The sequence below is a fragment of the Coenobita brevimanus genome, chromosome 57 (assembly GCF_032717465.1).
Source record: "Coenobita brevimanus isolate Jiangsu-jjx chromosome 57, ASM3271746v2, whole genome shotgun sequence".
Classification (NCBI taxonomy): domain Eukaryota; kingdom Metazoa; phylum Arthropoda; class Malacostraca; order Decapoda; family Coenobitidae; genus Coenobita; species Coenobita brevimanus.
Window position 1 is genome coordinate 64346 of NC_137010.1, and position 17890 is coordinate 82235.

The 17890-nt window shown below is 41.9% G+C and overlaps 1 protein-coding gene across 1 annotated transcript in view; it reads right to left on the reverse strand.

The window, feature by feature from the left end:
* Nucleotides 1-17890, reverse strand: part of LOC145402168 (uncharacterized) — a 92524-nt gene that overhangs the window by 51526 nt on the left and 23108 nt on the right. The window contains 2 exon segments of the mRNA XM_080274284.1: nt 7433-7526; nt 9953-10068. Coding sequence (XP_080130410.1) covers nt 7433-7526; nt 9953-10068 — 210 coding nt within the window.

Below are 17890 nucleotides of genomic sequence, written 5' to 3' on the forward strand. Positions count from 1 at the left end.
AACCACCTTCCCCCGTCTACTGCCTTCCACCTCCCACCCCGCGCCACCCACCGCCATCACCTCACCACCACTACCGACCTCACAACCCTCTTCCACTCCCCTCCCCCTGGCCACCACCCGGACGCCCACTCCACCAATACCACGTCCTACCACACCCACGGCATGAGAGACAACACGTCCACACCTAACGCCCCCCCTCCCCCTCCACCCCGGCCCGCACCACCGCCACCCCTTCACCAACACCCCCTTCTTCCCCCCCTCCCCTGCCCACCACCCGTACGCCCACTCCACCAATACCACGTGCTACCACACCCGCGGCACGAAAGACAACCCGCCCACCCCCAACGCCCCCATCCCCCCACCCCTACCCTCACCACCACCACTACCCGCTCGGGCCGCCTCTCACGCCCACCCGCCCGATATTCCCACACCCCTACACCCCCCACCTCCCCGCGACTTCACACTGTCCAGCTACATCGGGCCCAAATCCCTCCTACCTGTACTCCCCAGAGACTCAACGCCGCATTACTACCACACAAAACCCGGCCTTCGCCCACTCTGTCCGGCATTCCACCTCCAACCACGCCGACAACCACACCAAACAACATGAGGATTAAGCGAGCTGTATGGGCCCCTTCCTTTGCCAAGAACCACCGGCTCCGCGGACCCCACCACCTGTTAAATATCCTCAAGCACACCACCACCCCCTCCGCCCTCTTCCTCACCTATGACCAAACACAAGAGGAAAATTCTTATACTGCCGCCTGGCAGCACACACTCCGACACCTCCAGCCCATCTCCACCACCTCCAACACTCTAGCGTTCCACCTCCAGCCACAGGGACGTGACTTTTTTCAAGAACACGGTGGTGAAATGCGTGGTTTTGACCGCATCGATTCTCCGGAATATTCCGGAGAATACCGCAGTCTCCCCGACATCAAGGCGGACCAGGAGCAGTGGAGTCTGCCCTCAAGAATGCCGACACCCCCACTCGGACCCCCCGGGGTAGCCGCCGCCAGCCACCACCACTCCGGGCAACAGCGGCGTACGTCAGCCCGGGCCGTGCGCCCTGGTGACACTCAACCACCACGCCGCCGCCACCGTAGGCAAAAGACACTACCTTCGTGTGGCGGAATCACCGAGTTAGCTAGGGGTGGAGTCAGAAACTGTACTCCAGACAGCACCCCTAAGGTAGAGACGATCTATGGTCGCTCTAATAGTGGCAAGGTAGAGACGATCAACGGTCGCTCCCTCCACAACCAGGTAGAGACGATCAATGGTCGCTCCCATAAAAAAAAGACAGAGACGATCTATGGCCGCTCACAACAAAATCAGGTAGAGACGATCAATGGTCACTCCCTGAAAGCTAAGGTAGAGACGATCAGTGGTCGCTCCCATAAAAAAAAGACAGAGACGATCTATGGTCGCCCACAAAATCAGGTAGAGACGATCAATGGTCGCTCCCTGAAAGCTCGGGTAGAGACGATCAATGGTCGCTCCCTGAAAGCTAAGGTAGAGACGATCAACGGTCGCTCCCTCAGCACACTGGTAGAGACGATCTATGGTCGCCCACAAAATCAGGTAGAGACGATCAATGGTCGCTCCCTGAAAGCTCGGGTAGAGACGATCAATGGTCGCTCCCTGAAAGCTCGGGTAGAGACGATCAACGGTCGCTCCCTCAGCACACCGGTAGAGACGATCAATGGTCGCTCCCATAACAAAAAAGATAGAGACGATCTATGGTCGCTCACACAAAAATCAGGAAGAGACGATCAATGGTCGCTCCCTGAAAGCTCAGGTAGAGACGATCCACGGTCGCTCCCTCAGCACCCCGGTGGAGACGATCGATGGTCGCTCCCAGGGTATAGTGAGGAGGAAAGACCTCCCTGTCTCCCCCGGCCTCTGTTCCCTGTGCGAGGCCCTGGAGAAGACCCACCTGTCGGGCCCCCGTGACAGCCGCTGCCGCAGTCCTTCCCTGCCGGCGCCCCTGCCCATAGGAGACCGCAGTCCGTCGCCTCTTCCGGCCCGCCCCAGGACACCCGGGCGAGACTTCACCACGCCCCCGCGACGCCGGGACCTGACCCAGAGGTTCCTAGCCCTCTTCGGCCCCAGTCCGGAGCCCAGTCCGGAAGCCCCCGGACGTGAGAGGACGCCCTAGTGAGTCGCCCCGTGCCCTCCCGGCTCGCCCTACCCTGGCGACGCCCTCAGTCCGACCGGATCATCACTGAGGTAACCGTGTTTCTCTCCACGAGAGATACGAGGATCCTGCAATTGTGAAGTAGGTTAAGTGTGACTCCTTTTCTCTTAGAATAAGACTAGTGCAGTGATTTCATGTAATTTCCATTGGGGTAACCCAGGACATAATGCTACATTAACGGGCGAGAATATGGGTAGAGACCCCAAGTGAAGATACGTGCGAGTGTCATCCCGAGTTTACTAAGGACTTCTCTCTAGAGCCCAAAGAAAGGATAATACATTATTGGAGTGCTATTGGTTAAACTCTGAGTAATACAGTGGAATAGAATTTACGAGGGTTCCGACTTTGTTACGCGTTGGGAAGTGCGAGTCTACATAACCTACCCGGGAGACGTGTAGTATATAAGTTGTGCTGACGGAAATCTAGTGTTACCAAAACTACGAGGACCGCGAGTGATAACTGTACTCCCCTGTTCCGCACGCTATCCCTAAAAACCCTCCCCACTCCTCACCCCCGCTCTTAAAGTCCAAATAAGAACCAGAGTTAATTATCAAAGAATTCTTGCCAATAGAAAACACCTAAACTCCCTTGTTAATATCGGGCCTCATTAAATATTATCATAACTTCTCCCTCGCCGTTCTAAGTCACTCTCCGTGTCTCCTTACCTCCCCCTCCCCTTCCTGGTAAATCACGAACCCCCCTCTCTCTCCCCTCACGCGGTCCGCGCGCACGGGTGTTTACTGTACTCCTATTACTAAGATTTGTTGTATTGTCATTAATATCTAGGAAGCTAGTATCCTGCGAGATACACAATATTTTAGATAAGGTTTTGTATTGCTCTATATTGTGATGTAATGTCTACTGAAATGTCTTGTGTCTAACTGAAATAATATACGTGTATGGTGTTGCCGAAAGTTTTTATGTCCTGCCTCTCTTCATTGCACTAGCTCCGGTCTCGAAAGAGGACCCCGCTCAGTGTTGAGTTGATTTGGAACGAGAAGTCGGGCCAAATTCTACTCAGCATTACACTATTCAAGGGAATCATGCTGATAAGAGTGAACTATAATTTAGAGAGAGAGAATGTTGTTCGTGTTTGATTTTAATTTAACGTTCTCCCAACGGCAAATTAACGACCTTTCGCCCGACACCTCGTAGGGGAAAGATATATTTTGTAATTCAGAAACGACCTTGCAAGGGAGTCTGGGAGGTCGAGGTGATGGAGTAAAAAGAGATGTGTAAGAACCTTTCCAACTCCGCCATTTCAGCTACTAGGACGCTTAATTACAAGAGGTTTGAGCGTAGATTGAACTTGCGAGATGGATTAGGAATTAGTATGATCTAACGCCAGCAAACTAATCCCTTAACCTACCTGAATTTTCCTAACTGACCTTTACGTCACTATATATTTATGTATGATAATTTTTTTTAAACCCTTCTAACCTACACTAACAAACTAACACTTACAATTTAACTTCAGTAGTGTAATTTATCTTGCGTAATTTACGTAATCGCTTTGACTTTCCACATCAACCCGAAATATTAAAAGAAACAACAATCTACCGTGATCCGTCTTAAGAAAATTTACAACTGGCGAAATAGTGAAAACCTTATGTGTTTCAGATCGTTTGATTTTTCCGCTACGTATTCGTCAGACTTTGCGAAGATACCTAGCTGTCTGTACTTGACCTAACATAATGAAATCTGAGGTCAAGGCGTGGAGTGTGACACCAAAATGGCGGGCTTTTCCAGCTTCCTATGCCAGTGTCTCCTGCACAAAGGTTCTAATAACGAGCTGGCTGTCACTCGCCTCAAGAGATTTATAGTCTTCAATCCTCCTGGGTTTTGAAAGGGCAGGCAAGGCATTGATTATCACGCGTTAATTCAGGCTTTTTTTTTTTTATCTCATTTATTATTTACTTAGCAGTACTATTATTTTGCGTATACTAAAAAGTTGGTAATTTTTTATTTATAAGTACGTTTGTGGCTGAAGGGCATAGCAAAAAAGACATATTTTTCGTTAACTAAACCATTCTATTTACTGTATTTAACATTACACTAGTTAAGTATATGTCTCCTACAGTGTCATTACTAATTATTAACTAAGGGTATAAAATGAAAGACAAACAAGAGATAAATGTTCGATAATCCAGGCACTTTTATCACATTACTTATTTTCTTTGATGATGAAGTAAGTGGGGTTGGTGGAGGATTAGTGCCCCTCCCTGTAAAACAATTAACTCTAAGCCATTGGCCACCCCGTTTGGGATACATGGCGTCTGGCAATGAATGGATGAATGAATGACTTATTAAATGAACATTAAAGTATAAAGCATTTTCTAACGATTTTAGGAAGACATATATAACTATTAACAGTGCCCAAAGGACCAATGTTATGTTTATCGCAGAGCGGAGGTTTTGAAATGGAAGCAGTCGAGTGGCACAAATTCCGATATCACCATATTTTATTCACTGGGCATTAATGTATATATTGATTACTTAAGGTCATCTTATTTTTTTACTGTTAAGGGTTACATGAGGAAGGTCAAGTATTAAAGTGGTTATTAAGTTGAGCTATTCATGTTTTCTCATTCTTTCATTTTTTTCCGTTCTTATGTCTTTTATCTACATTATTTGAGTCCAGGGTCCAGTAATGATAAATTAGGACCTAGCAATTAAGAGCAATTAAAAGACGCAAATACTGCATTAAAGCCACAAATTCATGCATTTGTCATAATAATTACTCGACACTTGTTTTCTTTGATGATGAAGTATTTACCCTGGTGTTGATGATATATTATCCTTGATGATGTGTTTTTCCTGATGTTAATGATGTACTTTCCCTGCTTATGTATGATTAATTTTCCTTATGACTCCGTGTTCTGGTTTTTATCATCAACACGTGTGATAACTTAAGTCTCTTGTCCTTATTTATCTGCTATTTAACACAGTTTTCCTTACTTCCCAAAGATCAAGCTTTTCCCTTTAAAGTTACTAATATGATAAGGCTGGCGGTAATTCATGCAGTTTGTATTCTCATGTAATATTCAGCTCGGTATTTTTTTTTTTTTTTTTTTTACTTTACTGCAGTGTCGATTCGTTTATTCTTCACTATTCTTTTTCTTTGTATTTTGTCTTAACCAGAAACTTTAAATAGGTATTTATTAACTTTTTTACTGTTGCGTCCATCATTTTTTTTTGCGTTAACGTGAAAAAAGTTGGTTCTACGCAACGTAATTTCCTTCTTTAATCTGTGTACGGTATTCCATATATCTGTTGTTCATCTCAAACTACATAAACAGTAAATGCTAATGCTAAATATCCACGATCATTATTACTCCTTTTCTTTATTTCCTTTTTATTTATTGCTACAGGAACTTTATTTATCTCCCCATGTTAATTATCCACAACCACTATTGCTTTTCTTTATTTCCTCTATTTATCGCTACCGGCATTCTATTATTTATCTTCCCTTGATAATTACCTACGACGATTATTACTGCGTTTATTTTCTCTTCCATTTATCGCTACCGGCACTCCATTATTTATCCCACGACCATTTATTATTAGTTTTTCTTTACTTCCTTTTTATTTATCACTACCGGCACTCCATTATTACTGCTTTTCTTTATTTCCTCCTTATTTATCGCTACAGACACGCCATTATTTATTTCGTCTTGTGCCATTCATCGCTTCCTGCTCGACCTTCATCCATTTTAAGCGCGGATGATTAAAATGTCGGAAGCTGGTTCAAGGGAGTGACAAATTATTCTCCCTAGCACCTCTTCCTTAGTGATTTATTTCTGGATACGGCTGGCTAATATCAATTTGTATGTTTTTTATATGATGCGTATGGTTAGCCTATATTTGGATGCTTTAAATGACACAGAAGAGGGCAGTAGGGAGTAATAAGTAAAATAAATCGCTTAAGGAGACATGTTTGGGAGCTTCCTTAATCGACAAGAATACATACCCTCCTTTTTAAGGGGCTATACTTTTTCCTTAAAATCTTACTCTTTTCTTGTGATCACATTAACCTACTTCTTGTGTAATTATTTTAAGAGGCTTTACATGACTCGGGCTTTCTGTAACTATCGTTGCTGATTATGGGCTTGGGCCTTGTTCGTCTCTCTCTCTCTCTCTCAGGTTCAAAAACAGTGGAGGAGCACAAGGCGTAAAGCCAGCAAAACGCGTCCCTTCGTTACCGTCCTTTATTATAACTTATGAAGCAGACATCTTTAGGTCTTAGGATGGACCTGGATATCACGTATCTGATTTATCGGGACAGTCAAAGGACATTTATTTTTTATGGTATAGCCAGTTTAATTAGCTCACGGGAAGTATAAATTTTAAGTATATACATAATGATATCAATTTTATTTTTACTGACCTTATTCTAATAGTTTTCGAATTTAATGCACAGTTTTTTTTGTTTTGTTTTTTTCGGAAATGGGGCTTACCAGGCTGTACGGTAACATGCTGAATTCCATCACACAGCGCTTTGTCTTATGCATCGTTAAAATTTCTACAGCAGAGATTTTAATTCCCTTCTTCTCTTCCTTGGTCAAAACCTTACCTTAAACAGATAACCCTGAGCACACAAGACGGGAAGGGTGAGGTCGCTGGGCTTCTGTGAATTGTGAAGAGGGTATCAATAACGCCTGCCGCAACACATTTATTTGCAGCTTTTTCCTTTTTTTTATTTTCGTTTTAAGGGAGGAAGGTACCGTGAGGCTTTTTGGCACAGGAAAATGGAAGCTGGAGAATATACATGCTGTGGAAGTTGACACGAGGCTTTTGGAGAAACATACATGATACTCGGTACAGACCAAAGTATAGGACAAGAGAGACGTTGCTTTCTCCTGCTAAAACTGGCAACAGGGAGCATGCAAAAAAAATATATATATATATATATATATATAAATAAGTATGCGTAGATAACATTAATAAAGGAATTAATGGGTAAACAAACAATAATAAATATGAATGTGCATAATTAACATGATGCGACCCAAAGGTGCAAGAGTCGAATGTTACAAAAGACACTGAAAGAATAAATAAAACTTCACTGGTTACATTAATGAACAGTAAATGGAAAATTCCGAAAGTGAGAGCTGTTAAGTACTTAGATGTATAAGTAAGAAATGTGTAGACTTACAGAGAGAGAGAGAGAGAGAGAGAGAGAGAGAGTTGAAGCGAGTGAGAGAAACCAAAAAAGAAAGAAAAGAGATAGCTCACCTGATGCAGCGTCCTTGAGATTAGGTCATAGGAGCTCATACTCCGCCCGAACTCGTGCGTCCGCATGAGTATGTCCGTTTCCTCTTGGAATATGCTGTCCCCCGCCTCGGACCTGGAGGAGAGGAAAATTCTCTCTCTCTCTCTCTCTCTCTCTCTCTCTCTCTCTCGTTGCAAATCTACATCATAACTAAGCCTACATGTCTCACACTTATTCATTTATCCTCAGTTCCCCCCCCTCTCTCTCTCTCTCGTTGCAAATCTACATAACTAAGCCTACATGTCTCACACTTATTTATCCTCAGTTCCCCCCCCCTCTCTCTCTCTTTCTCTCTAACTCACCCCTTCCTTGAGCCCGGGGAAGACATCCTTGTATTTCGCACTGGAAAAAAAGGTAGAAATAATGTCATTTAATAGACAGGTACGCTGAAATGGAAATGAATAAAGTTATTTACTATTTTTTTACAGAGTTTTAAATATCATCACTGGAAAAAGTACAAATGAAATACCTTAGTATACACCTGTGCTAAAGAAAAACCAATACACTCATTTTTTTATATATTTCATTTTTAAATATCAGAACTTAAGGAAATAATAATAATAAAAGAAGTGTCGGTAGTCGGCATTACTGTTGTTACTGTTGGTGTTGTGGCTGCAGGCTTATCTGAATGTGAACCCAGTGAACTACCGGCTTAAACTCTCCATTTGCAGTCCATGATCCTCCGTCTGGGGAACAGGGAAGCGGCTGGGTGACGTTTGTATAAGTAGGCAGTGAAGCCGCCTGGTCAGATCGGTGCCACCACGTGAAGGCGTCCCTCTCCAGTTCCGTGGCAGGAATAAAATATAAAATGATTCTGGTACAAAAAATGTCAACCCCTTCAGTCTGATAACGTTTTTTTTTTTATATTATTATTCTCGCTGCTCTTACACGAAATTCGTAGATAATTTTGTTCAGCCCTATTCGTGAAGGGGTAATGTGGACTACTTTATGTATTTATTTGTCTTCCCGTTCGACTCTGCACATACTTTTTAAACAACCCGTTCACTGAAGCCCAACAGTTCTCCTACGTACCAGACACCACACGTCACCATACATCTTCACATAGCACCATACACCTTCACCATACATCTTCACTTATCACCATACACCTTCACATGTCACCATACACCACATGTCACCATACACCTTCAAATGTCACCACTACGTTCCGTGGTTTGAAACGTCTCTCCTAAGATTAAAATCGTCTGGAGGTAGCAAGAATAAAAATAGAAGTGATACTGGATTGAGAGGGTTAATGGAAGCTGCTGTACCCCATTTTATATCGGAAATCTCTCAACCGGAAAAATATCATCGTCTCTCGGTAGCAAGAGTGACAGGTAAATGACGTGCTGATAGTGACGGGGTTAATGGAGATAAGATGAAGTGTAAGATAATTACGCCCATTTAACACACTCACACACACACACACACACACACACACACACACACACACACACACGAAATATGAGTGACCGTAATCTAGTACACAAGCTACGTGGTTGTCCCGTTCACTGTCACATGTTTGAGTGTAAGCAAACCATCAGACAACGCAGACTAGTACCCAAATCAGTGTCCAAGATATATGTATGTAAGGTATTTATGTGTGTATGTATGTATGTATGTATGTTTACAGTACTGGAAATCCTGAAAAGTTATATAAGGTACTGATAATCTACTGCATGTGATGAAATAATCAAATTATAGTATTAAATCAATTAGTGTGCAAGAGAGAGAGAGAGAGAGAGAGGGGGGGGGGAGGTAACCTTTTGATGTCAGGTAAGATTAATACCAGGCAATCGCTGTCTCCTGTGACCCACTCGGCTGAATAAAACTGCCGGCATTAACTACAATTAAATACCGTACCAAACTATTCCCGACAATGAGAGGGTTAAAAAGGGTTACCGTGGTAAAGTTATTAACAGGTAAAACTGATGTCAGGTGGGATTAATATAAGGTGAGATTTAGGTTAATGACAGGCAGGTGAGAAAATTAAATGGTAAGATCAATAACAGGTAACTCTCGTCAACTGGGGTTATTAACAGGAGAGACTATGTAAGATTAATATCAGACAGGTGAGAAAATTAAGAGGTGAGATTGATATATTGATGTCAGGTGAGATTAATAGGTAAGACTGACGTCAATTGGGCTTATTAACATGTAAGATTGATGTCAGGTGGGATTAACAACATATGAGACTAATATTAATGTCAGGCAGGTGAGAAAATTAAGAGGTAACATGAAGTCAGGTGAGGTCGATGACAGGTAGAATAATTCCACGTAAGGCAAAAATGATATATACGGCAGCATGAAGTTTGTCCACCAGGCAATCTCGACAAGTAATTCTCCCTAACCATTTACCGTATTACCAAACTTTGATTAAAATTTACTTCATGACCTAAGTGTGTGAGTTGTGTGCACTTAGCGGAATCAGGAGAAGGTGCGTGCAGGTGTCAAGGTTAAGCCATAATGTAAACTTTACTCACAGCGTGCGCTTATAACTATTCCGCGCACTTATATCATCATTACCTCTGTACTCTTCTTCAACTGTCCACTTGCGTTTTTTGGACACAAGGAAGTTGAAACTATCGACACTGGTGGTCTTCGTATCAATATAAATCGCGTTTAAATAGATACACGTGAAAACAGCTTTGACGTAATCAGAAGTACGTGCTGAACAATGTTATGCTTCGATTTAGCCGTCAGTAAGGAATATAATATACAATTTCTCAGACACTGAAATTATGGACAGTCTTTGATATCGTACTATACTTTTTCTACGCCAGGACGTAAGCATAACTTTGTTCGGCAAGTAGTTATTATGAAACAACAGTTATTTTCACACGTTATTTTTCTTCTGTAAACGTGATTTGCAGTAACAACTACGAAAAGTATCAGTGTCGATATTTTGAACTTCCTTTTAGCACACAAGTCGCAGGTGGACCATGTCTCTCTCTCTCTCTCTCTCTCTCTCTCTCTCTCTCTCTCTCTCTCTCTCACCAAGACCGGGACAAAAACGCACATACGATCAATTCCCCCTCATAATTCTGGGTCTGATTTGCAGGAAGAACAAGGGGGCTGCCGCATTTCCCTTTCTCACTGTTCTTGCGTCACAAGTAGATCTTCCTTACGAGACGAAAATAACAGCACGATATAAATGTTTTCTGCAGGAAGATCGGGGAAAGGCGTGGGCAAAAATCCTCCCTTGTCTAGTTCTTCCCGTAAAAGTTATTTCTAAGTTACCGGTACGACACCCCCCTCAGGATCGTCAGTTACATTAAGTGGAGGTCTTGTCGGTCTGCCTTCTTATGTGGTAGATAAAAAATAATGTCTATCTATCTCTCTATATGTAGCCCGACGCCATAATCCCGCAAAAAGTGGCCGCAGACAAAACGCCTCCAAGTCGCTCTGTCACCCACCATTTGACTGCCCTCCCCCCAACTCACTCCCTCCTTCATCATAAGATATACCTGTCAACTCCATCCCTCCACCTCATCCTCGGTCTCCCCCTCCCTTTAAGATTATTAGTGTGTTAACATATTATATAAAAGATCTCGCTTTCATTCAGTTCAACGTACTTATCAAAATTGGCACATTACTGATCTCACGGTCGGAACTAATCTCATGGCCGGAACTAATCTCATGGCAGGAACTAATCACTCGGTCGGAACTAATCTCATGGCCGGACTTAATCTCATGGCAGGAACTAATCTCATGGCCGGAACTCATCACCCGGTCGGAACTATTCTCGCGACCCGAACAAAGAAGCGAATACTGAGGTGAAATATGCAGAATAAATCGCTGAGGAAGAGGTGTCAGGAAATACCACCCCACATACACGGATTTGATAGACCTCTTTTCTGCTGGTATTAACTCCACTAGCTGGTATTGTCTACTAGTTGGTATTGTCTCTCTACTAGCTGGTATTTTCTCTCTACTAGCTGGTATTCTCTCTCTACTAGCTGGTATTTTCTCTCTACTAGCTGGCATTGTCTCTCTGCTAGCTGGTATTCTCGCTGCTAGCTGGTATTTTCTCTCTACTAGCTGGTATTTTCTCTCTACTAGGTGGTATTCTCTCTTCTACCTGGTATATTCTCTCTGCTAGCTGGTATTGACTCTGCTAACATGTATTATCTTTCTACTAGCTGGTATTATCTCTATACTAGCTGGTATTATCTCTTACAACACAATTAGCCTCCCGTAGCTGTTAAGCCTTTATACCATATCTTACAACATTGCCTTCTAACATGGGACGTCCTACAGCCTAAATGGCATAGGTTTCGTGGTAGTTCTTCTTTAGCGATTTATTTTGCAGAGACACTTTAACATTCCCTTGTGTGCTATATATACCATTTCACCATCGACACATTTTTCGGTTTTCCACTCCTTTTATTTTTTTTCCCCCTCCTTCTTTTTTCTTTTCGTCCCCCCTCCGCTTTTATTTTATTTTTTTTGGACGAATAGCATACAAGGGGATACTGATATGAACTATTAAGAGTAAATAGCTTAAGAAAAGGTGTTAAGATATCTCCCAGCCCATTTAAAACACGACCCTTTATCACAAGTGTTCTGTTTCGTAATTAACATATATTCATCATTAATCTTCTTCGTGACTAGCATTTTCTTTCTTACACATACAGTAAAGTGTCTTGTCTTCTCGTATGGAATAAAGTGAGGAATCTTGGTGTGTGTTGAGTAAGTATGGCTGATTGTGTGTGTGTGTGTGTGTGTGTGTGTGTGTGTGTGTGTGTGTGTGTGTGTGTGTGTGTGTGTGTGTGTGTGACAAAAAGGAAAATCTGCATAAAACAACAACAATAATAATAACAACAAAAAGAACACTAATACCTGAAGCTGTTATGTGTGTGTGTCTGTGTGTCTGCGTGTGTTTGACAGTTAGGAAAATCTGTATAAAACAACAACATTAATAATAATAGCTACAACAAAAACAACAATAATACCTAAAGCTACATATGTGTGTGTGTAATTCACCGGGTCGGTCAGGATCACTTGATGGTCGTGATCGTCAGCTTTTACCCTCCCGGAAGGGAGCTGAGAGCTCATATAGTCCGATCTAAGGGCAAGGCTGTGACCTTCACACACCCACACACCCGTCCCCTTGCTCAAGGGGGACAGTAACCACCCACTTCGTCAGTGAAACTTTTCGCAACCTGAGCGAGGCGCGAACTCCCGTCCACCAGTTGGCAGGCGAGAGCGTTACCACTGCACCAGCGAGCGGTGTGTGTGTGTGTGTGTGTGTGTGTGTGTGTAGAGACAGATGAGGTTATGTAAGTGTGAGTGGGTGAGTGAGTGTTTTAGGCTATTAGGTATATTGATACAGTTTAACGCTTATCGCTGCTTTGCGTGTGTTTAACTCGTGAATCTGAGGATGAGCGTGTGTATGTATGTTTCAGTGTTCATGTACGTCTAGGGATTTATGTATGTTCTTGGTATGTAATTGTGCCTGTGTGTGTGTGTGTGTGTGTGTGTGTGTGTGTGTGTGTGTGTGTGTTTCAGTGTGCATGCACGTTTATGCACTTAAGACTATGTATGTTCCTGGTATGTAGTTGTGTGTGTGTGTGTGTGTGTGTGTGTGTGTGTGTGTGTGTGTGTGTGTGTGTGTTTGACTCCAACTCCACACTAACTTCATCTTTCACTGCACACTCCTCTACTAACTCTGACCTTACACTAACACCGTAACTCTACACTAACTTGCAACTAACTTCAACTTTTACCTCTTAGCTAACCCCTCTGCTAGCTCTAACCCTAGTACACTAACTCTACTAACATTAACTTATCCACACTAACTTCAATACAAAATGAATACAAATCCCCGACAAAGGACTATGAGGAAATGGATATAATTACAGCATACTCTTGATATACACTCCAGCATATCGATGGCTCTGTATGAGGTCACTGGTATACTTTGGTGAATTATATATGCTCTTGCGCTTAAAGGAAATGTTATGGGATGAATATACTCGGTTATACTGTAAGGAATTTAGGGGAATATGTTCAGTGATTTCTCTCTCTCTCTCTCTCACACCCACCCACCCACACACACACACACACACACACACACACACACACACTTACCCTCTCCGTTAATTCTCATGATGCTAGTGGTCACAAGTCTCTACCCTTCTAACTAATTTAATTAACCCCACCACAAGGGTAACTACTCCACTTCCTTCTTCTCTGCACTGAGGGACACATGGGTGTCAAAACGACACCTCCGTAGGGGTTCAGCCTCTATACACCTCATAGGTGTCAAGGTTTGGGAGAAAATTGAGGAGAGTTCGTTTCGTATCAAGCACTTGGCTAGAACTGAAGTAAATTGCATTCCTCATGATTATGTTAAAGACTATTTTATTTGAAATATACTCAAGTAGTGATAAAAGTTTTTGAAAAAGCAATTTAAAGGTATAACGGCGAATAATTAAACAACGAAACCTCCATTTCTCTGTTTAGGGCAGCGGATTTCGGTCTTTTGACTCTTTGCATCACGTGTGTACCCAAAGCCTTTTTGTCACGTTTCACTTCCTTGGCAATTACATTGATAAATACGGACAGTGTAAGTTATGCTCAGAGCTTTGGTATTACAGAGTACTGTATATGATTCAATATTCCTTAACTTCTGTGCAACATGAACGTTAGAGGCAGATTCAGTTGTTCCTTGTGTAATTGTGAGACTATGGTAGGCATTTTAATTGACTCACTTCATTATATGGACGGCCACGCTTTATGCGTGGGCTTTAGATTACAATGTATTGTTAGTAGCTGCTTTAAGATGTATACCTGTGTAAGGTCTTGGCTTAATCATATAAAGCTTAACCCGCGGCGTCCCGTCGACGTTCTTTTACGTCCACACGTTTTGTCACTGCCAATCCCATCGACGTACATAAACGCGAAAAAATTGCAAGGTTCCTAATTTGCACAATTTTCAATTTTCGCAAGTCATTTTTGGTACGTATACACGTAACACCTTCCTCAACAAGATGCCATGCAGGGACAATGCCTTACCCAGCATGACCTCCTCCCCCCCCTTGCATGCCATTGTCTCAGCAATTCACCTGTTATCAGTGACCTGGCCAGTATAGCCATGTCATGCCACGGTACGAAATTCAGGGCCAGAGTGATTCCCCAATCAATGACAATGTGGAGGACAAACTTTACATAGCATTAGAGGAAGAAACAGTTAGAAATGATGATCAGGTAATGTGGCAAAAAAAGGTCAGGTATTAGTGAGTGAAACAATGCTTATAATGCCTATATTACTGCTTGAAAACCAATATACTCTTGTACTACATATAAATTCTTAACAGTAAATAAATAAATACCGTTTATGAGTGGTGTGAAATAGTTATCCTCCCACAGAACTCTTTTTCTTTGGTGCCAGCCTGATAGAAAACCCAGTAAGGTAAGGAGGCTCTCCTACCTGTAATAAGTATTTTAAACCACAGGTGAGCGATTTCTCTATGAATTTTCGATGTTTCTCACCAAAAGCGAAGGTTTGAGCCAAAAAAAAAAATTTCCTAAAATGGTCGGGATTGGGGGGAGTCAGTGGTGGAAAAGTGATCGGGATGGGGCGGGTTAAACATCCTATTTTTGTTCAGGAGCATTTTCAGTCCCACAACACGACATATACAGTATTGAAACATTGAACAGTGATGCAACAGGTACTGAAGATGCAGCAGTCCTTCATATTGATGAACTCCAAATGTGCAAAATCAACATTTAAGGCCAAAATTGGATTATGAGAAGGTAGTACGGTACCGCAGGTAGTATCATGCTTAACCTACTCTTAGAGAAGAACACCATATTCATTGTACTTAAAATCCATCAAATCTTAATAATGTATACCTGTTTCCCTAAAACTTGAAGAAATTAACCAGTTTTATTAAACTTTAACTCCTGCACTCATTAGTGAATTACTAAGTGTGGGTAGAGACTGCTATTCTGTACAACCAGTTTACGGTACCACATTCATTGTACAGAACTTGAAATACATCAGTCCTTAATGATTTGCCACGCTGTGGCAAGGCTCTGTCAACCACTAGGAACATGAATACCCTGCACATCACGATTCTTTGGGAGCGGTTACTTGTCAATGGTCAGTGGGTCTGCTAGGCCAGACAGCCTGGGGTTACACAAAAATAGCAACCTTAATTTTGCAAACATCCACTTTTTTTTTTTTTTTTTCCATCAGTGGTGGTTGTGCATTGGCATTACTTCATTTTCAGTGTATGATTTGACCTTTTCAGAATGGTGCAATCTCATTTTTTTTTTTTTACTTCACCAGGTGCTACACAGTGTGCAGCTCTTCATCTGATTCAGGGGAATGTTAAGAAGAAACTTGACTTCATAAGGAAAGATAATGAAGTTAGTGAAACAATTGCTGACCCGTGTATTTCATGGCAAGAAGAGTCTTGATGGTTTATTCAAGATTTATGTTGAAAATGTTGTTGTTGCTGAGTCAAGGTGCCTGAATAGTGGATTTCTCTGTTTACTTGCCACATTTTATGTATTTAACACTGCCTTTCCAAAAAAAAAAAAAAAAAAAAAAAAAAAAAAGGTGCCGATAAACACTTTAACTTTCCTTCAGGAAATGGTGCTAAGGCACAGTGACTCATGCAAAAAAGATGTAAAATGCACAAATCTTGTGGCAATGCTAAATTGAAACAAGGTACTGTAGTGGAAATGGTCAGTCAAATATGGTCTCTAGTGCGGAATTATTTTTCTGTGGCAAATATTTATTAGGTGAAGCTGCACAGCATTTACAGTAAACTCACGCTATATCGAACCTCGGTAATCCTAACTTCTGCTATACCAAATTCTGTAGATCTACCAAATAACAAAATAACATTCAAATAAAATGAACAATGAGCAAGTTCACTGAGATTTCCCAGCTGCTAGACCATACAATAGTAGGAAAAAATATTATTTTTTAATGCATTTCTCTGTTCTGCTCATTACTGATTGAAAATATTCAGTATCTATCTAATTTGAGGTTGTGTGTGTGTGTTGAGTGTTTCATTTTTCTTTAGACTATTATTTCCTATGTTTATTAGAATGCAGAAATAGGTTTTTGGTGTTGGAAACGTTGGAAGAGGGGGAGAGAAGTGTAGATGAGATGTGGGAGGATGTGAACAAAGTTTTGCATGAGACTGCTGAATGTACGATTGGAAGGAGACATAGATTCAGGAGAAAGAAATGGATATCAGAGGAAACGTGGGATATGATAAAAAAGAGAGGTGAGGCTAAATTGAGGAGTGAGATGCAATGCGTTGATGAACGAGAGATTGAATTAGCAAGAGCTGCGTACTGGAGTTTGAATTCAGAAGTAAGAAGGTTAGCTGGGAGAGATAAAAGATGTGTGGATGAAAAGGTTGCAGAGACTGAAATCTTAATAAACAAAAATGATGGACAGAGTCAAAGAATAGCATATGAATCGATTAGAGAACTGAGTGGTAATGCAGGTAAACGCAAGGAAATACCAGTTAGAGACAGGGAAGGAAATTTATTGACCAAAGATGGAGATATTAAAAATAGATGGAAAGAGCATTTTGAGACAGTTCTTAATAGACCAATACCACCAGAAGAGGATATACCGTCTGCTCAGGAATATTTAAATATAGAAACAGGAGAGTTGAGGCTTGCAGAAGTGGAGAAAGCAGTAAAATAGTTAAAGAACAATAAGGCACTAGGGGAGGATGGTTTATTTCCGGAAATGTTTAAAGTGGAGGGGGATAGATTAATAATGATCTTGACCAAGCTATTCAATAAGATATGGGTGACGGGGTTACTACCATCAGTTTGGAAGAATGGTGTAATTGTTAAAGTTCCGAAGAAGGGAGACCTGAGTGACTGTGGTAATTGGAGGGGAATCTCTTTGTCACCGATAGCTTTGAAAGTTTTCAATAGTGTTGTTAAATAGGTTGGAGCCGGTGGTTGAGGGTATTCTGAGGGATGAACAGGCTGGTTTTAGAAAGGGACGTGGTTGCAATGATCAGATCTTTATAGTTAGGCATTTGATGCAGCAAGTTAATGAAATGAGAGTACCGTATTTCTTTGTTTTGTTGATTTTGAAAAGGCTTTTGATAGTGTTTCGAGAGAGACTATGGGGAAGATCATGAGACATTATGGAATACCAGAGGAGTTTGTGAGGGTCATTATGAACATGCATGAGGACACATTTTGTAAAGTGATGGTTGATGGTTGTCTGAGTGATTCGTTTGAAATCAAGTCCGGAGTAATTCAAGGTGGTGTTCTATCGCCTTTACTATTTATATTGGTCATTGACTACATTATGAAACGCGTTGGAACAGAAACCGGTGCAGGTATACTTTGGGGAGAGAACAGGAAACTTTTGGATTTAGATTATGCAGATGATATAGTGTTGATTTGTGATGGGCCAGAAGAGA